The sequence below is a fragment of the Talpa europaea genome (assembly GCF_964194135.1).
Source record: "Talpa europaea genome assembly, chromosome: 3".
NCBI lineage: Eukaryota > Metazoa > Chordata > Mammalia > Eulipotyphla > Talpidae > Talpa > Talpa europaea.
In genome coordinates this window covers 26,994,604-27,015,618 of record NC_140069.1, presented here as the reverse complement: position 1 = coordinate 27,015,618, position 21,015 = coordinate 26,994,604, and the positions used below count along the sequence as shown (strand labels likewise).

At 39.6% G+C, this 21,015-nt stretch overlaps 1 protein-coding gene across 1 annotated transcript in view; it reads left to right on the top strand.

Moving 5' to 3' along the window:
• GRHL2 (grainyhead like transcription factor 2) overlaps window positions 1-21,015 on the top strand; it is a gene marked incomplete at its 3' end in the record, with an annotated part of 96,193 nt that overhangs the window by 6,829 nt on the left and 68,349 nt on the right. The window contains exons 2-6 of the mRNA XM_084229291.1: window positions 825-892; window positions 3,472-3,865; window positions 11,438-11,493; window positions 14,655-14,811; window positions 18,826-18,937. Of these exons, the coding sequence (XP_084085417.1) occupies window positions 825-892; window positions 3,472-3,865; window positions 11,438-11,493; window positions 14,655-14,811; window positions 18,826-18,937 (787 nt within the window). The remainder of the gene's footprint in view (window positions 1-824; window positions 893-3,471; window positions 3,866-11,437; window positions 11,494-14,654; window positions 14,812-18,825; window positions 18,938-21,015) is intronic.

Below are 21,015 nucleotides of genomic sequence, written 5' to 3'. Positions count from 1 at the left end.
AGAAGAGTGATACTTCTCATAAATGCTATTTTAAGTCAAAATAGTGCAGACTGCATTTTGGGTGCACAGGGGTTTAGCTAGAAGAAAGATCAAGAGATCTAGTAAACACACAACAAAACCCAATGAAGCAAAATCATCCAACCAAACATCCAACTCAAATGTCACCAACATAATGTTTGAGAGCTGAGGGAGAGCTCCGTAACCATGTGGATGAGGCAGGGTGATTAGATGATGCTCAGAAGCACAGCTGGTGGGGTGTCCCTTCTGCCAAGTAGCACTTTTTTCATCAATCTTTTGGCATTGGGGTTGTGGAGACAATAATACAAGTGTATTATAAGAAGTATTATGGAAGTCAGACCATGGGTCATGTAATGAGGGCAGCTAATGGGTGGTCCAGATACTGCTCCCCAACCTTACCCACTTTGCTCCCCTCCCCACCTGCTCCTTAACAGGATGCTTGTTGTAACGCCAGGGTGTCTTCTGGCAGCTCAAGGGCACAGATGTCCAAATTCATTCTGCACTCACTCATTCCTTCCATCTCCTCCCAAGATGGCGATAGCTGGGAAGATGCTCAGGCGCAGAGAGAACTTCCGACATCAGCAGTACACAGCTGGATCATGATTGTCGTGGTCCTGTGTTCATCATCACCCTTTGTGTTTGGTCCACTATCACTGTCACTCAGACCTCTCACCTTTAACCATCTCCTGGTCATAGCAAATTTGTTACCGTGCAAGTGTTTCATTTTATCTTTCTTGCTTATGCTGGTGTCTAGCTCTGATAGTTTTATCTGTGTGAGTCTAACTGATGATTGGTGATGTTTCCAGGTTCCTCGAGACAAGAGGCTGCTGTCTGTAAGCAAAGCAAGTGACAGTCAAGAAGACCAGGACAAAAGGTATGGTGTTCTGTACAGGAATATGTGTGGCTCCCCAAATGACTTTTTCTGTTTGTTCTTGAGAGGACAGGGTAAGAAGTTTAGCTTGTATTTATCTTTTGGAGTCTGGACTATGACCAGATTTTTCAGGAGGGAATGAAATTGTTGTATTTTTGGTTGTACATACAAAGGGTCATCATGAGCTCCTGATAGACTCCCTTTCTGAGGAGACTGAAAAATCCCAAGTTAGAGATGAAATGCTGGCCCAGTAACCTGGTGCCGGGGGAGGTGTTTCTGTGAGTCCTACGCCGGGATAACTGCAGGCCCTCTTGGGAGAGACACTCACATATCACTCTTGATGAGCAAGGTGAAAGAGGCCGGCCTGAAATGAACTCAACTGTAGAGGCGCTGATTGGCTTTAAATATTTTGGCAAAGTCATTAAGACTGTGCTTGTGCAAAACCCAGAGCAGCGGAAACTGGAGAATTTCTTTGGTGGCTAGTCGTTGTAGACCAACTCTCTACACCTCCCCTGCAGGACATTATCCACATGGATTAATAGTTATTCCTCCACAGAAGGGTCTAAGGTAAAATAGGTTTGGGAAACTCTGAGTTACAATTAAACGGGTGAAGGAATGCCAGGAGGCTGTGCTGTGTTCATGATGTCTGCAACCCACCCAGGGTGGTCTTGTTATAAAAACGTGTCTTTTTTTCATACCGATTTTATCATGGGCTCCTTTCTTTGAGGTACATCTATTAACATTCCATGCAATATTCTGAGCAATAGGGTTTAGGATATGCTGATATCAATGGGTGGTCTAGGTTTTGGCATCACACAAGTAACTGGATTCAGATTAAACATAATTTCTGAATTTTCATTGTCTTATATACAGATTCACTATTGATTTGGCCTTGAAAGCAGGTTGTTACTAAAGTCAGAATGTGTGTGTAGACTTGTAATTTTATTTCTTAAAGGATTATTTTCTAGGATGATTTCTATAGATCCATGAAGCGTAGATATTTTTCTGTTGGCTGTGTTCATGGGGAGCCATTCTTTCCTCAAGCTTCACTTTGAAGTTTTATCTGAAAAATCAAAGCTGAATACCAACTGGCTTGAGAGTTAGGCCAGCTCAGAGACTAATAGGCTTCCTTTACAGAGAAGAGCTCAATTCTTGGAAGAATCAATTTTATTTGAAATCTTTCTTTCCCTGAGAGATGCCAGTAAGCCCCAGAGAACACGTGCCAGTTTTTAAAGAGCAGACATTGGGAACAGGGATTCCATGTATTTTCTATCCTTGTCCTTTTGAGTAACCCATAAATAAGAGAGAGGGTACCCCAAGTTTTACTGGCCACTAAAACATTGCTGGTAAAATCATTTTGTTATCGACAATCTTTCATTAATGAGTTTTTCCTTGCTTCTGCTCTTTCCCAGAATTCATTAAAATAAATGGAAGTATTTCATCCCAGCCTGGCAAGAATTAATTTTCTAAATCCTCTGCTTTCTCTTTGTACCACCCAGGAGGTCTGAGATCTGAGAGATCTTGTTTAACATAAGCCCAGTTACACCACTTCTTTAAGCCCCGAAAGTAATTCAATGCTGAGGATATCAATGAACGCATAAAATTTCTCAATTTAGTGAAACTATTTTAATGATAAACTCTCATTATCTCATTTTTCCTGCAGGAAGTTTAGGCCATGAAACAGTGAAAAATATCTTTCCCACTCCCTACCTTCAGATGATTGTTCTGCCTTCTTCTTTTTAAAAAAGCATTTTAAGAACTTTTGCTTTTGAAACTTTTCAAATGTATTCTGAAGTTAAGAGCATAGTATAATGACTCCCCACATACCCATTCCACGCTCAAGTTTGAGCAATAGCTTTCGTTATATCTGCTTAACCTCACTTTCCTTTTTGTATATTTATTGTGATAGTATTTAAAATAAGTCCTTGACATCATATCATTTCACCTCTATTTCTGATTTGTAGCATCATAAAACCAGGACAATTTAGTTCAAAATCTCAAAATCATTACCACTCCTAACTTAACAACCCTCCCTTAATATCACTTAACTCCTCAGTCCACATTCAATTGCCTCAAAATCCCATTGCTCATAAATGCTACTTAGCTTTGCTCAGGTCAGGATCCAAACAGCATCCATCTTATTTGATTGTTATGTCTTTTATATCTTTTAATTTAGAGCAATCCTCCTAGCTATCCCCCCACCCCCCCATGACTTACTGAAGAAACCAGGTAGGTAAGGTGTGCTACATTCTGCTTTGTCTGATTTCTTCTCTTTGATGTCACTGAAGTCACTTTGCCAGCAGCTGTATTGCCTGAGATATAAAGATAAGCTTAAATTTAGGGTCAACTTTCCTATTTTTTTGGTAATAAGACTTCATAGGTGGGAGTGAATATACCATATTAGTAGGCACACTGTGTGCTTGTCCTACTGCTAGTGAGGCAAAGACCCCTTGCATTCCATCACGCTTTCCTAATGACTTCACATTCACTGATTATTGCACACAGTGATTATTTTTATTAGGCGTTGCAAAATGCTGATTTTTCTCATTCTATCATGTTGTGGGGCGGGTTTCCACACACAGAAACTGTCTTGGCACGAGTGAAACCCAGAGTAATTTGAGTGGAGGAGAAAATCGAGTACAGGTCCTAAAGACTGTTCCAGTGAACCTTTCCTTAAACCAAGACCACCTGGAAAATTCCAAACGGGACCAGTACAACACGAATGTCCCTGAGAGCCCAGCCGTGGTCCCGCTGTCAGGGATCACGGTGGTGAAAGCAGAAGATTTCACTCCGGTTTTCATGGCCCCGCCAGTGCACTATCCCCGGGGAGACGGGGAGGAGCAACGTGTGGTTATCTTTGAACCCACTCAGTATGGGGTGCCTTCCATGGGCAGCCACAGCACCTACCTCAAGGATGACCAGCGCAGCACCCCCGACAGCACGTACAGTGAGAGCTTCAAAGACGGCAACCCAGAGGTGAGTCCCTGGGGAGCTTAGAATTCACCCCCATCCCCTGCAGTTTTTTTTTTCTGTTTGCTTTTTAAATGGGGTGAAAGAATGAAATTGAATTTAGAACTTAAAATGTGTTTTTTCTTTATAAACATTTTTTAATCAACTATTGCACTACCTATCTGGAGGACTAGTTTTACTTTTCTTTTAGTTGGCAGTTGCCTTTGTATTTGTTTTATGTCAAAGTTAAATATTTATGAGGACTGAAGAGATGTTAGTGTGGAAGCTTCCTATTATGGAAAGTTTTCACCTTGACTTCTCCTGGATTGTAACCTTCAAGTAGTAACTAAAGATGTTGCCCGTGTATTCTTTTCAAAAACAATACAATTCTTTAAGACCTTGTTTGATTGAATACTCAAGAAAGGATTTGTCTGCTTACTAATCAAGTGTGTATATATACATACTTTGTATTTTACAAATAGAGAATATAGTCTCATGTGCCCATAGAATTTAGAGAGAACAGTGATCTTTGCTTGCTTGTCTGCTGTTGATCCACAAGTTTTTCGTTTTTGTTTTTAAAGATTTATTTATTTACACATACAAGAGCTGGGGTACAGGCCAGAGATGTGGGGGTGGGAGGATTCACCAGAGACAGAGTAGGGAGCAGAACAGGCAGACTGACCGAAATACACTGTTGAGGGGAGCAGCGGGCAAGACAGGAGAGGCCCGCCTTGCCATGTGGGTTTCTCCCTGGCCGGCCGGAGATTGCAGAGGCTGCAGATTGCCCCCATAGTGTGGTGCTCAACCCCTTGCACCACCAGGGAGGCCCTGATCCACAAGTTTTAAGTGCACAGTTTGAGAATTTTGGTAATTATGTTAAAGTTGTGGAACCAACATCAATGAATCAAGAAAGTTCCCTCACTCTAGAAGTTTCCTTGAATTCCCCTGTATTGATGTTCTCCACTTTTCCCTTGCTCTTGGCAAGAACTATGCGTCAACTATAGTTCTGCTTTTTCTAAAATCGTGTATAAATGGAAAGATAAAATGTACAGTCATCTATGCTCTCTTCTTTCACTTCACAAAATATTTTTGAGATGCATCTATGTTATTTGTCTTAATAGTTCGTTTTTTCAAATTGTTTAATTATAACCAAAGTAGACATATGTCACAGTTTTTATCTGTTCAATGGCTGAGAAACTTTTGCTAGCTTCCAGTTTCTAACTATTATGAATGATGCTGCTGGGACCATTCATGTCTATAGTTTTAAAATGGACATATGCCTTTGTTTCTTGGGGAAATGCCTAAGACTGGAATCTCTGGGTCATGTGGTAAATATATGTTGAGCGTTGTAAGAGTCTGCCATACAGTCTTCAAAGTGGCTGTACCATTTTCATTCTCACTAGCAACATACAAAGAGCCCTATTAGTCTTTTAATGTTTGTTTTTTTAAGGACTATAGGATGGTTTCTCATGTGCTTTGCATTTACATTTCTCTGATATCTAGTGATGCTGAACTTCGTTTCATGTGCTCTTTGGCCATTCTTGTAACTTTTTTTGTGAAATGTCTGTTCAAAAATTTTGCCCAATATTTATATTGTTTTTTTGTCTTCCTTTTATTAAATTGGAAGAGTTCTAAAAATAAGGCAAATGTAAGCCCTTTTGTTTTAAATATGTCATTCAGAGAGCAACTCTATGTAATCTTGAAGTAGTCCATGTGACCAGTTTGTTTTTCTTTTATAGTTTATGCTTTTGATCTACTGTTTGAGAAGTCTTGACCTACCTAACCAAATGTCACAAAGATTTTCTCCTTTTTTTTTTCCAGGACATCTAACAATTTTACCTCTTATATATAGGCTTCTGATCCATTTTGAGGGAAGTTTTTCATAGGACATAAGGAAAGGGCTGAAATCTATTGTACCCCCTTATTTGTTTTTTTTTTTTTGTACCCCCTTATTTGATACTCAGTTGTTCCAGCACCATTTATTGAAAGACTCTATTTTGTCTTGGGAATTTTGTAGAGCAGAATTAATGACACATCTCTCCATTTTTTGGCCCAGAATATGTAATATACATATTTTTATTACTTCCTGTTAGCTTCCTCAACATTTAGGAGTAGTGCCTCTCCACTTGAGATGATGGTCATTGGTCTCACATTTTTCAGTCCATCTAGGTCAATGAAAGACTGTGGCAGAGGGGGAAAGCTTGCGGGTTCTAATTTCCTCAAGAGGAGTGAGTGTAGTGGCACATGCCAAATATTTGCAGACTGCTGCCCAAGTCTTTACCTTTGGGACAAAATGTGGCTACCTGAGTATCCATAAATAATAATATTTGTATCCATATTTTGTATCTATAAATAATAATATTTTAAATCAATAAAGATTTAATGGACACTTACTATGTGCCGGACATCATTATAAGTGATATCTACTTATTTAATCCTCACAAAACCCTAGGAAGTAGGTACTATAATTGTCATGTCTACCAAACGAGGAGGCTAAGGCACAGACACTGTAAATAATCCCGTCATCGTATTGCAGTAAGTTGTAGAGATGGGACTCATCACAAGCTGTCTGGCTCCAGAACCTCTGTCTTTAATGATTGCCTCTAGGCTTCCAGAGAAATTGTGTGGGATTTCTTTGTCCGTAGTATCCTAATCTTTGTAGTACCAGTGTTTGACAGTGCCTTACCCAACATTTTTTAAAAATCTGAGTGTCCATTATCTATGTCATTTGATTGTTCTTATCTTTCAGTTGCTGATCAAGGACTAGTTCTCTGCAGTGTTGGTAGGGAGTCAGGGCAGACACGCTGCACTGGCAGCCCATGTGCTTGTGGTACCTGTTATTGCTGAGTGTCATCTACAAAACTAGAGAATGAGCAGAGCGAAACAACATAAACTACCAGCCCTGAAGTGAACATCATATTTCTTGAGTTCAATGTCCTTGTAATTAAAAAAAAAAAAAGTCATCAAGTCAGCTTCCTTAGCTTCCAGTGCTAGATTACTAAAAATAATTAACAAACTATTTAAACTGATCAAGGTCTTACATTGCCTTTCTTATTGAATATTTGATTTGCCCTCAAGCAGTGAGAAGTACTTCCATAGGGAAAGCAAGTCACTCCGGGGGGAATATATGAGGTACAAGCTTTTTCACTAGAGGGTTGTCTGTTGTTTTTCCTCCAATGATGTAGAAATTCCATTAATCACAGAAGAGTCCATGGATGTGGTCCAATGTCAACTGAACCATCATGCTATTTGGGGAATATTTTATCAGTTCTGTTTGTGTTGCAGATAAAGAGGCTTGTGAAAGGAAGCTATTGTATTTTGGGCTTTATTTTGAGGTGGATGATAAAGTAACTTACCAGAAACTAAATGTGAACATTATTCCCACTGAATTTAAAATATTTGGAATATTTTAACTCTTCTCCTAGTTTTGAAAATCAATGTTTATATTGCATATTGTATTTCAATCTGATGTAACTGCAATGGAATGATCTATTATAATCTTGTAACCAACTGATTATAAGATTAGGTGAGTCCAAGTAGCTTTGCCAAGTAAATTTCACTAAGGAAAATTCATCTAAAATGTAGCACTTCTTTTATGCAAGCTATTAAAATATCTAGGGTCCTTACTGAATTAGCAAGTTTCATTTGCTACTAGAGATTGATCCTTGTGTGTGTGTGTGTGTGTGTGTGTGTATCAGGGAAAGGAATAGTTTGGTTCAAATGATTAAGAAATATATAGTTGCACTATATCAAATCAAAGTTAGGTATGGTGATATTGAATGCCTGACTGCCATTTGGCATCCAACAAGTTATATTAAAAGGTTTCCAAACACTTGTGGAAACTTGTACTGTAGCCAGAATTATCCACACATTTGGATTCTAATTCTCGATACTAAATCATAGGCCATGTGACCAATTAATATGATCAACTCTCAGAAAGGATTGTGATGCTTTTCAGGTAGACTATATATGTTCTATTAAATTATGAAGATAATTTAACAAAATTCAGGAAAAAATCCTTTAAACTTGAAAATAGTAATTTTGTGTCTATTAATTTTATTGACTACTTTCATCTTTTCACTGTTCTTGTTCACATGTACCATGTTATTGGAGTAAGATTCTTTATTTTAGTCAACTTATCTATGACACTCTTGTTGACCTTAAAAATTATATCATTCCTTCTCATATTACCAGGGGGATTAGAACCATAGAATATATACAATCAATATTTTTAGTAGGCTAGTCTGTTCTCACATTGCAGAACTCTATAGTATGGAAAGTAAATTCATCCAAGGGCATGTTTTTCAATAATGATTCACCATGTGTTGCTATGCATACTTCTTCAAACAAGGAAGACTTTGAAAGTGCATTTTTGCTACCATGAAGTAACTTCCTTAAATGCCTTTTTTTATATGCTTACCCTCCTGCTCCAAAATTTCCTAATTCTTAACTATATTCAGTGTAAATACCTTTTTATAGAACAGTCATGTCCAATAGAATTTTCTTCAACAATGGAAATTTTCTTTTATGCGCTCCAATATGGTAGCCATTAGTCACACATGTCAATTTAGTACCCAAAGTGTGACTGGTTAACTGGGAAACCAGCTGTTTACTCTTATTTAATTCTGATCAACTTAGCATATGCAACTAGTGGCTACCGTATTGAACAATGAAGACCTAGGTTTTTAGATCCTCCCTGCATAATCAGGTCAGGACTGTGTCCTAGGTCCCATGTACATACCACATTTGTATCCATGGTTTTGTCTTGACTCAACAAGTGGGGTGGTTCTCTCTCACATGCAATATTTTCTCTCAATTCCTTCAATTAGGCTTTAGCTTTCAATGACCAGTACAAAGCTCAAAAACTCTGAAATCCTCCCATAATTTTGCTGATCTCCTTTTCCTACAATGCTCATTCCATGCTTTTCCTGTCAGGACACATGAATAAATGAATGATTCAACATAAACTTTATATCTACCCATGTGTTAGGTATTACAATTTTAGTTTCCTTTGTTGTCTTTATGTGAATTTACCTATTATCTCAACCAATTTTTATCTTTTTTTCCTGATTGCTACAAATGAGAATAACATCACTCATTTTTGTGAGTTACCAATCATTTAGGGATACAACACAAAAACTTTCTTCCTAAATCTTAAAATCCTTTTGCACTAATTGCTAGAATTTCTACCTTGGCCACTTTTTCTGACTCTTTTTTTCTTTCTTACCCTACCCTCTCTGTTAGCCTGCCATTCTACATCCCAATAAACTCTTCTCACTACATTGGCCAAGTGGTTCAGCTCTACCAGGTCTACTCCCAAAACTTAGCATAGCCAAACTCACTAAGTGACAAATGAGGTCAGAGCGCCATCTTCTCTGCTAATAGCACAGAGGACTGCAGGGACCCTGAATACTTGGAACTTCACCCAACCACCCATATAATCCCTTACCCTCTCTCTCCCCCTTCCTCTTAACCTCCATCCATTATGCTATAAATGGCAACATTTCATCTTCACATGTGGCTAAATAATACTCTATTGGGTGGATATACCATATCATTTCAATCCAATTCCCTTTCATTGGGCATTTAGATTGTTTTCATTTCCTAGCTATTAGAAATAGTGTTGCAGTAAACAGAGTATATGGTTTTTCCACTTGATGGTTTTACATTCTTTGGATGGATGCCCAAGAGTGGGATTACTGGGTTGTATGGTATTTTCATTTTTAGTTTCTTAAGGTAAATCTAGGTTGCTTCCCATAATGGTGATGCCAGTTTACATTCCTACCAATTGTGAAATAGGGCTTTCTTTTTCTATGTATTCTCTCCAGCACTAGTTGTAGGGGGTCTTTCTAGTACATGCCATTCTTATGGGTGTAAGATGTTATCTCATTGTGGTTTTAACCTGCATCTCTTAATTGGAAGCAATGATCATCATTATTCCATGTATCTATTTGCCTTCTGGATATTTTCTTTGATGAATTGTCTGTTTAGATCTACTGCCTACTTATTAATTCGGTTCAATTTTTATCTTTTTGAGACCATCACAATGTCTTATGTTTTCTGTATTTCTCTTGACTCCAAGAAGATGGTGAAGCCCCAGAAAATTACCATTGTATGCTTTGCAAATTAAATTATTATAAAAATAATTTAAATCTGAATCCTTGTCATGATTATGGGACCAGTCATCAAGTATTTGTGAAGCGTTACTGAGATGCATTTGGGTAAACTCTGAAGGGCATATCATCTTCCTGGTCCAAGGAATTTATAAAACTGGATAAAGTGAGGGTCATAAGTATGCATGTATAGGGGTACATAGAATTCTAGAGATTAGCAAAATAACCTCAAATGACCTTTTCTTGAGAAGGAAATTTCTGAATCTCTGATCAAAGAATGGACATTTATGGAAGAAAAATAAGAGGCAGAAAGGATGTTTCTTAGAAAGAGACTTTTGAGAAAATGTAGGAGTAGAAGGACCAAGTGCTTTTTCATCAATATTTGATTATATTCACTTTAGGATCAAGCGTTAGGACTGTTTTGCATCTGAATTTCTAAAATGTAGCGAAGTACACCCTATTAATACTAAACCTAGCATCTTAGGACCCAAGCTTCTTTATGTTCAACACTAAGACTTAGAGTCCACCCATCCCCCAAGATTTCTCTTACAATATTGTGGTAATAAAAATCTCAGAAAAGGGTACTGATTATGGCCAAAAGATTACAATATAGTATTTAATACACATACATAAAACTCACTATGTACCAGGAACTGTTCTTAACAGTTTAATTCTTCTAATCGTTATAAGTAGACATTTCACAGCTGGAGAAAATAAATATAGCACTTACTTCAATCTACACACATAACAGGTAAAAGAGCTAAAATTTGACTCCAGGTAGTCTTGCTCCAGAGACCATGCTCCTAACCACTCCATTAAATTGCTTTATGCTATGCTATGTGGCTGCTCTATAATTAGTTTTCCATTAACTCAGGGTTTGTGGCTTTTGGGATAATTGTTGGAGGTAATAAAAATGGAAGAGATGTCTTTGAGAGAATCATTTGTAGTACCTACAGACACTTTAGGAACACCCGTGGACATGTGAATAACATGCAAACAACAAATGCATTTTCTTTTTTTTTTTTCAGATTATTTATACATACAAGTACTGGGGTACAGGCCAGAATTTTGGGGCGTGAGAGGATTCACCAGAGACAGAATGGGGAACAGAACAGGCAGATCTACTGAAATACACTGCTGAGGGGAGCAGTGAGCAAGACAGGAGAGTTCTGCTGTGCCATGTGGGTCTCCTCCCTGGCTGGGAATCGAACTTGTGCTTTAGTGGCTGTGGTGAGCTTCATAGGTTGCGTCTTAACCCTTTGTGCCAGGAGGGAGGCCCTACAAATGCATTTTCTGTCTAGTGTTCTTGTGTGCAGGTACTATGTGAATTCTGTGCACAAATGGTAACTATTTTCTCTGTAGTTGAAAACATAATACCAAAAACTGTAATTTTCCTTTCTAAAATGAGGATAAAACTGGATACATTATTATTTTTGGCATAATGACTCACCCATTTGTTTTAATTTTGATGACTTGAATTTTGCAGAAATTTCGCAGTGCTTCAGTGGGGGCTGAGGAATTCATGTATGACCAGACATCAAGGTAGGTTACCAAGAGATACCCCTAATAACTGATGAACTGATCATTCTCAAGATGTACCCCTAAGTTATACTATCAATATTAAACCTTGTTCTTTTATATACTTTTATTTAACAATCTGTTTTTATTTTCAATTTTTTTCCTCTGTACAAATGATTTCTAAATTGTTCTATACCCTTTCTTTATCCATCTGTTGACTAGACATTCTGTGTTAGGTGCACCTCTGGTCCTCAAATTCGTGCATCTCCCACTGGTCATATACATAATGGAACTCTTTTTGCTGTCTCTTCCTCTTGTTTCTTCCTTCTCCACTTCTCTCATATCTGGTCTGCTTTTATTTCCTATCGTGACTGATGATGTAACCAGCCTCCTAGTCACCCATGTTAGAGGTATAAGGGTCTGCCTGCCTTCCTGCTTCTTTTTGACAGCATTTGCCAAATACTGAATGTTACATTTTACCCATCTTGTTCCTTCCAACTTACACTCTTGTTCACATTCCTCTGAACTCTTGCAATATGACTGATTTCTACCAACACCTTTTCACCCCTTCTGTTCCACTTGGCACATACATATTTAATTACCTGCTATTGGGCACGATGGTAGCTTCCATCTACCACCATTGTGCTAGACATGGGGGATAAGATATAATTTCTAATTATAAGGGGCCCATTAGACTTTGGAGGAGTCAATTGTGGTGATGGACAAATTGCAATAAATGTGCTCAGTGATGAGTCCCGCTACAGGGATACGTAAACAGAAGGCAGAGAGGGCCAGTGGGGCTGTGGGGCTGGGTGTATGTAATGAGGTAGGGGGTAGAAGGTGAGTGGCATGGGGCAGGAAGAGCAAAACTTCACAGAAAGTAGTATCTGAGCTGGGTCTTGAAGGATTAATGTCAGGTATTTTCAGGGAAAGAGGAGGATTAAGAACATTCTTGGTGGAGGGTCATGGTCATGCTTGAAGGAAGGAAAGTGTTAAGACTTTTAATTTCTCTTCCACTTACCAGTGATTTCACCATTAGATACAAATTCCAAATGAAGTTGGTCAGGACCCTCTATGTACCGACCTTCTTTACTTTGAATCTGCTTTCTATCATATTTCTTGCCCCTTTGCTTTTACATGTATGGCCATCTTCCAGTCTCTGTGTTTCCACTTGAAGACCTTCTGAGCTCTCAGGATCTTGCTCCCTTGTCATCTTCCCTAAATCTGATTAGTCAGAATTTGACTTTGTGCTGGGGGCTGGGGGGTGGGTCTGAGAGATAGAATTCCAAGTCATCTTCTAAACTTTGGAAATACATGCATAATTTTCATGCTATAAATCCCAGTGGCCATGTAGTCAGCTATCAGGTTAGGGAAAAGCACGCTGGTTACCAATTACCTGACCTGACTTCTCTCCCTTCTGCCCTCATTTTCCAGTGAAGTGAGCAAGTTTCTCAGCCTCTCTTCGGCTGTGAAATAAGGAAGGTGGCTCATTTTATGGACTGACTGGTGGGGGGTGGGGGGTGGTCATGACTCTCCTGAAATTATATTCAAAATCATTTGTGTTCATGTTCATCTTTTACTGGGAAGAAGTTTCACAGTTTCTTCAGGTGTTTCAAGCCTCTGTGTCTTAGAAGAGTTACAAGCTACTGGATAAACCAGGGATTGGTCTAGACTGTCCAGATCTAACATTTCATGATTCAGTGATGTATCGAAATTAAATTTTTTCCAGGCAAAATAACAATGGAATTGGTTCTGTCTTGAATGATTTATTTTCCACTTTGTTCTCTGACACATGTTCTGAAATTTGCTTAGTTTGTCAGCTTATACTTTTATCATGCAAGAGGAATACTATTTTTGTCCTTCAATTTTTTCTCACTAAAGTTTTTTTAAAATAATCAAATATTGCATAAATATTTAACATAGAAAGCAAGAGTCTCCCAAGTCTTGTCAACAGGTCATTTTAAGGGACAAACTTTGAGGGTCACCTATACACCAGACTGTCAAGGTCTATATAATTAATGGGCTAAAAGTAGGCCATGGAAGAGATTCTGATGATTCAAAAAAGTATATGATCACTGTGTGCTATCCTGCAGCATAGAAGAAATGCATATTTCTGAAAGAATTTGTTCAACAAAAAGATTGGTCTTTTGCTCATTTTAAACAATTGCCATATTGAAACTTGGGGAAATCAGTGGTTTTTTTTTTATTTTATACATTAAATCATATTATAAAAACACCAGGGAAATTATTTAAAGCAGGAATCTACATACTTTTCCTGTAATGAGCTAAGTAGTCTCTGTCACAGCTATTTAACCCTGCTGTTTCAGTGTAAAAGCAGTGACAGATAAGCTGAATACAAATGAGCATAGCTGTGTTCCAATAAAACTTTATTTACAAAAATAGGCAGCAAGCCGGATATGACCCATGGACTATAGTTTGCAAATGCTTCATTTAAGCAGCAATCCTGCCATGAGTTCTTTCACAGACTTAAAAACAAAACAAAAATTGCACTCCCTGTTATGGAACTAGTCTCAGGAATGAGTGTTTGAACCTTGAATTTTCACATTTTGAAATATTTTAAAGTGGGATAGAGCTTTTTGCAACATCTTAGAAAGGATAAGTGTATGTATATATAAATACATGAATCAAGCAAGAACATTTACACATTTGGCTGGTTGCTAACATAAAAATACAAAATCTATCATTCTTTTACTTTTATATATTGAATTTTAGCTAAGTAATTTTAATTCTTGCTGTTATTATGTTATAACTTTTGTTGTTCACACCCCTTGGGATGTATGATAGCACACCACTCAGCATCAAGGCACCTATCATTTTCTACCACTGAGAGACAAAATTCTATCAGTTCTTAAGTTTCAGGCATAGCCAGTCACCACCTAAGACCTAACAGTTTTCCCTGGCATGGGCTTGTGCTGTTGGCCAGGCACATCATGGACTTTCTCCCCTTCCAAACCATCTGGTTTATGGGCCACTGTTAGAAGTGTTGCCTGATTATATTAGCAATGACCTTTGGTCTGGTCTCATCTCTTTTTGTCATATGCTGTGTTTTGTCTCTGAAATAGAGTAAATATTGGTTAATATTCATACAAAATGCTATTGGTGTGCTATTGATCAGGAAATGTCCAAATGAGTGAATCTGACCACTGGTTGTTTTCTGTTCACAGTGGCACCTTTCAGTACACCCTGGAAGCCACCAAATCTCTCCGTCAGAAGCAAGGAGAGGGCCCCATGACCTACCTCAACAAGGGCCAGTTCTATGCCATAACACTCAGCGAGACTGGGGACAACAAGTGCTTCCGACACCCAATCAGCAAAGTCAGGGTATGGGCCTCATTCCTCAAACAAAGCAGAGGGATCAGGTGGATGGACTGGCTACCTCACAACCTTGTGGAAGGGCATGGAAAAAATTCCAAAATAAATAATTCTAGAATAAATGTCAGAGAATTGGGGCAAGAGAACGTATTGACTTGTAGCTTATCATTTTAATCAGTAACCAATAAACCCCTGGGAAGGGACATGGTTGGAACATACTTTCTGACTGTATCCAAGGAATCTTCCTGGCTTTGTTCATTGCTGCCTAATTACTGTTTTCATTGTGCTCAATCAATGAGCCTTGATTTTTCAAGTAAGTAGCTTTAAGTCAGAACATATTTGTGGGTGGGAAAGAGCTGCTCCTCTCTTCTGAAAAGTTTTGCAATTCAGTCAGTGTTCCTAGGTCTTTTGCAACCTTGTTTGAAAGTCTCTGCAGCCCAGTGCTTGCTTAAGATTCAAGGGGTGAGGCCTGATGTGATCCCTATGAGGGATGACTTGGAGGGATTTTCACATTCATGAGTATTAGTCCTATTTGTGGGAAATGAAACTGTCCTGGAAGTCCGCCAGCTTCTGGCATTCTTACTACTGCCAAAAAGGGAGGGAACTCTAATCCCTCTATACTGAAAAGGGAAATTATAGCAGAGATCTGAGAAGAGGTTGAAGAACTTTCCTGGCCTGTTGTAAAATGATTTATGCTGCTATATTCATGGTCCCTACCACACCTTATTTTATCTGAGGCTGCCCCTTCCTATGCTCTTTAACACACTAGCAGGGGAGCACCATGCTGTGCCTACTGCACAATACAACCCAGGTTTTCCCCCACACCAGATTGCCAGGCAAGGATAACAAACAAGGTGGAAGAGAATAAAGAGTGCCTGGGCACCTGTTGGCTACCTTGCCTGTTATTAGCCTTAGGTGAAAATCATGGAGTGATGATTTCTGACTCAACTGGGTTGTCTGGTTTTGTCTCAAGTACAAAGAAAGGGAAGGGTTGTGCTCATTTCTCTGTCCAGAAAAACTTCCCTCCAAGGCTGTCCCAATCCCAGTCCCAGATAAGAAGTATAGGAGGCAGAGCAGTCGAGAGTGAGAAGCACGTGGCAAACATCCCACCCAGACTGAACCAGTTGCAGATTGAAAGGTATCTGAGGGGCTTTGTGCTTGCTGGGGAGCTCATGTGTTCCAGCCCTGAGGTCAAGGCTTTGGTACAGGGATGCTAGCACCAGCACCAGTGCCAGCACTGGCAACACCACCATCATAAAAACAAGAGCCACAAAATCACAACAAATATTTACTAAATATCTTGTGCATACCAGGTGCCTTGTTAAATACCATACATCTAGTAACTCATTTGATATGAACAATAACCCTATGAAATAGATACTATTGTTTTTATAGTATTACAGGTGAGTCACTGGGCTAGTGACTAACCAAGTTGGTACAATTAAATTGTGAGGGGACCCTGATAGACAAGTCCTAAACCTATTCTCTTAATCACCAAGATTACTATGTTGAATAGTGTGGAGGGCTATAAAGGTAGGGGGACTTTAGCCTGGGGTCCACTTCTGGAGACATGTCCTAGAATTTGCACCTTACACCTTTGTGTGTGAATGCTAAATAAGAAGAAAATGGATACATTTATTTTTAAAAAACATCCTGTAAATTGCAAGTCAGTGTATAATGTATGTAGATCCTTTTAATAGCACTATATCATCACCCTGAAAAGATGGTGTATGGTTACTGTTCTAAAGTAATGAAAAGTTTTTTTCCCAGAACAAGTTACTTTATTTTGATTGGGGAAAAAAAGCAGTAATCTTCAATTGAAAAAGTTATTTCCCAAAGAAGATTCCCACATACCACAGGAGCAACAGACCTTTTCCTACACTTGAAAATGCAAGTGTTATTACAGAAACCATACATTATTGAGTTCCAACTTTATTCAGACCAATAAAGTGCTAAAGCCAGTGTTGATGTAATAGCAAAGGACAGGAATGCAGCACATAGAACCAGCCACTTGGTTCTTGTTTATGAAAACAATTTGGAATGTAGGGATTCTTCAAGAATTTTGCTTCATTCAAATCATGGAAATAATTCAATATAGAAGTTTTATTTCCTTCTTTTCCTCCACGGCTTAGTTCAGGAGCCCCTTCTTAAGGCCTTTGATCCCTCTCCCTTGGGGAGTAGGTGCACTGTGCGAGCAGGTCTCCCTCCCTCCTCAGCTCTGGGGGTGGGAAGCACCTCACCTGGCAGCGCAGATCTCAGACCCTTGTTTCATTCCCCATCCAAGCACTCAGGCTTGTTTTTTTTTTTTTTTTTAATTTTAAAGATTTATTTTTATTTATTTATACAAGCATTGGGTACAGTCAGAAGCGCGGGAGGGTGAGAGAATCCACCAGAGCCAGAGCGGGGAGCAGAGCAGGCAGAAGGACCGAAGTACACTGCTGAGGGGAGCAGCGGGCGGCAGGAGAGGTCTGCACGCTATGTGGGACCCTCCTCTGGTGGCCGGGGAGCAGCCAGGGGTTGAACCGGTGCTGCAGAGGCTGCGGGCAGCTCCGCAACCCAGCGCTCAACCTCTGCGCCACCAGGGAGGCCCTGCTCAGGCTTGTTAATAGCAGTTTCAAGCTGCCTTTGTCTTCATCACTGAAGAAACAAATTTTCATACCAAGAATATGCCTGTACTTATACAAATTTAGTCATTTGCTAGAAAAAAACTGATTATTTTGGGATAGTCAGAAATAAATGCCAGGTGTTGCCCAGTAAACATTCACATAAAAATGAAAGAGTTTGAAGAAGTGGGAAGAAGAGTGAAGAGTTGGCTGAGGGCACGGTGTCCCAACCTGGCCTGCGGCCCCCTCTCTTGTCCTTCTTCTGTGCCTTGAAAGGTCATGTTGCTCGTGAATTTGGGTAATACAAGTGCATGTGTCTAAACTAGCTTTTCAAATGAACACTTCTTGCTCATGTAATAAGTGTCATACATATGTTGGGAATTAGCCAGATTTGGAGTTGACGGTATACCACTACAGGCAGGTACTTGACACATTATTTGTCAGGCACCAGGGCCCCCGTGGTGACTGACAGTCCTTGTCCTCATTCATTGAGAAGTCAATGGGCAGACATTGCCATTTACTGAATAATGGTAAGCAATTAAGTAAATGACTGCAATTGATAAAATGCTACACAGGAGAAGTTATTGAGCAATGGGATCTGATGAAATATTCTGGAATTATAGGAAAATATCTAAGAAGTATTTTAGATTTGGAATAAGAGCGAGAGTACTGTGTTCCAGGTAGTATAAAGGATTTGTGGGATTTGCTTCTTTATTTGTCTGTTGGTAACTTCATCTTGTAAATGACGGTGCATTAACAGAGAATTAGTTCAATGAAGCTATTGATGATTTAGAACTAACAGGAGTTTTGCATTCTTATTTCTACAAGATGTCATTTCTCAAGCTCATTTTGAAAGCACACCCACCTATTTAAATAAATAATGCAGTTGAGCTTGAATATTTTGGTCTATGAAATATCTGTAGCTTAGATCTATGTTCATCAATATGAACTCATCTTTTTAGTATTTCTCTCATTACTTCAGTATATCAGCCTGAGGCACTTAGTTCAGCCACCAGCAGATGCTTGCTCCCTTACAAATGTTGCCAACATCTATATTCAAAGATACAAAATTTCAAAAAGGCTTGTTTTCCATAGCAGAAAAAAAAATTTTTGGTATTCCCACTCACCTCACAAAATAGTAAATTTGCTGATAATTGGTTCATCTGGTTGTTGATGACTCATGGGGAAAATGATGGAAGATTCTTTTTCCTCTATGTGCTGTTTCATTTGCCAATCATTTTTTAAGTCAGTCCATTTTAAAACAAAACAAACCATACAATTGGACTTGTCTGGGCTTTTCTAAAACAAGAAATGCAACACTGCAGAAACATACCTCTGGTGGAACTTCTAGAACTAGTGCCTATGTGAAGCCACAACAGCATTGAACAGAAAGTAAGAGCCATGCTTGTCCCCTCTGCAGAGTGTCGTGATGGTGGTCTTCAGTGAAGATAAAAACCGCGACGAACAGCTGAAATACTGGAAGTACTGGCACTCAAGGCAGCACACAGCGAAGCAGAGAGTCCTCGACATCGGTGAGTTGACCTCAACCCCCAGCATGGTCTTTGATATATGGACGAGTGGGTGTGGCCCAGGAAAAGCCCAACACAGAAATCACAGCTCCGACCCACATGGCTCTCACCATGTGCCAGGCACGGGTCTCTGCACTTTTCTTGCGTTAGCACTTCAGTACAAGCAGGAGTAGAAATCAAGACCAGAGTGCTGTTCTGTGAAAGTCAATTGTGTCTCAGTTACTGAGTCAGAAACTGAGAGAGTTAAATGTCCTAGATTTGTTATTTCTAAAACATGTTTCCATGTCCTCCTGTGTTGCAACCTAATAGGCAGGCTTTATCCCCACCATGGCACAGATAACTTCAGGCTTTTTTGACTCCAACGTTCTTGTGAAAGTCACATGACTATATAGTGAGTTCTAGACCTCTAATTCTCTGGCCAGTGTTCCTTCAGCTCCAAAACACCCTTAGAACAAGTTGTAGGAGGTTGTCAGACATACCGAACATTTGAGAGACCTTCCCTGACAGGGAGGAAGGAGTAAATCTGCTAAGTCCATTTTCTGCAGTCTGCATCCTCTTCAATGGGTTGTCCAGCCTCTGGCTGGACTCAGGGGACAGTCAGGACAGCAGCACCCATGCCAGTGGTTGCACGGAAGAAATCTGTGGCAAAGGTTGGAAGGGCTGAAGGCACCATGAGGCAATGCAGACATGAGAACAGCAGGAATCTGCAGCTATTATCTGCAGGGCTGGAGGATCAAAGGGAGGAGTTGTGGGTGTTAGGGGAGCCACCCAGTAGGAGCTGGGACCACAGAGGGAGCAACTGTGCAATGGGAGGTAGAACCACAGAGGAATGGTGCCAGAGAAACCTCTCAATGCCAAAATGGGGGAGGAGAGTGTCCTGGTTTCTTCCTGCCTCCCATTCTCTCCCAGTGCTTCCCACTGGCCAAATTTACCTGGAAATCAGAGGGCACAAGACCCTTAAAAATGCAATTTGCATGAATCAAACTCTGAAACACAGAGCAAAGCAGGAGGAATTAGGCATGGATCTTAAAATTTCTAGAAATTGCTTAATAACATAGACAAAAATATGTGTGTTTCTAAGTGATTTTAAACTTAATCTATATGCTTTTTCTATAAGAAATAAATAATTTCTAATTTATAGGCTTTAGTCACTCCATTTTATAGACCAAGAGGTTACAGTCCCAGTAAATTTAGGCAAAGGAAAGGTTTCCAGTGTGCTGGGAATCAGGAGGTAGCACTGGGCCATTAAAGGATGTTTGTTTGTTTTAAGATTTATTTTTATTTATTTATGCTTACAAGAACTGGGGTGTAGGCCAGAGGTGCAGGGGTTGAAAGGATTCACCAGAGACAGAGTGGGGAGTACAACAGGTAGATCCATTGAAAAAACTGCTGAGGGGAGCAGCAGGCAAGACTAGAGAGGTCTGCTGCACCAGACTAGAGAGGTTTGCTCCCTGGTGGGGATCGAAGTCAGGGCGCAGTGGCTGGTGATAGCTTGATAGTGCTGAGACTTAACCCCTGTGCCACCAGGGAGGCCTGTTTGTTTTGATATATATAGCAATGATGGATTTTTCACCCCTTCCTTTTCAGCCTTGACTGATGGCAGAGAGGTTGATGACTAGGCTAGGGTGAGAGACTCACCATAAAACATATTGAAACTAATTCTGGCTTATCCTACAAGATGGTGGTGGGCCATGCTGCATCCACCACCACCACCATTTGGCCACCATCACCACTGCCATAGATGCCTTCTGCTAACTAGTCAAATATATTTATCTAATAAAAAAGAAAACTGAGGTCTAGAGAGGGTCACTGACCCATTGTCCCAAGTGATTTGTTCTTGGGTAATTTTAGGGTAAGAGTTGAGATAAGAAGTATCTTGTTCACCCAGGTGCTGCACTGAACCTCCAAGACAGACTAACTAAGTGAGGGGCTTGGGGAGACTTGCCTTAACCTGCTTTGTAGCCAATCTGTGTAGAGAAAAGGAACAATTTAATTTTATTTGAAAAGTTAGCCTTATAATTATTACCCAAGAAAATGAGAGGAGCAATTAAATGGAAATATGGACTAAGTCCAAATAACAA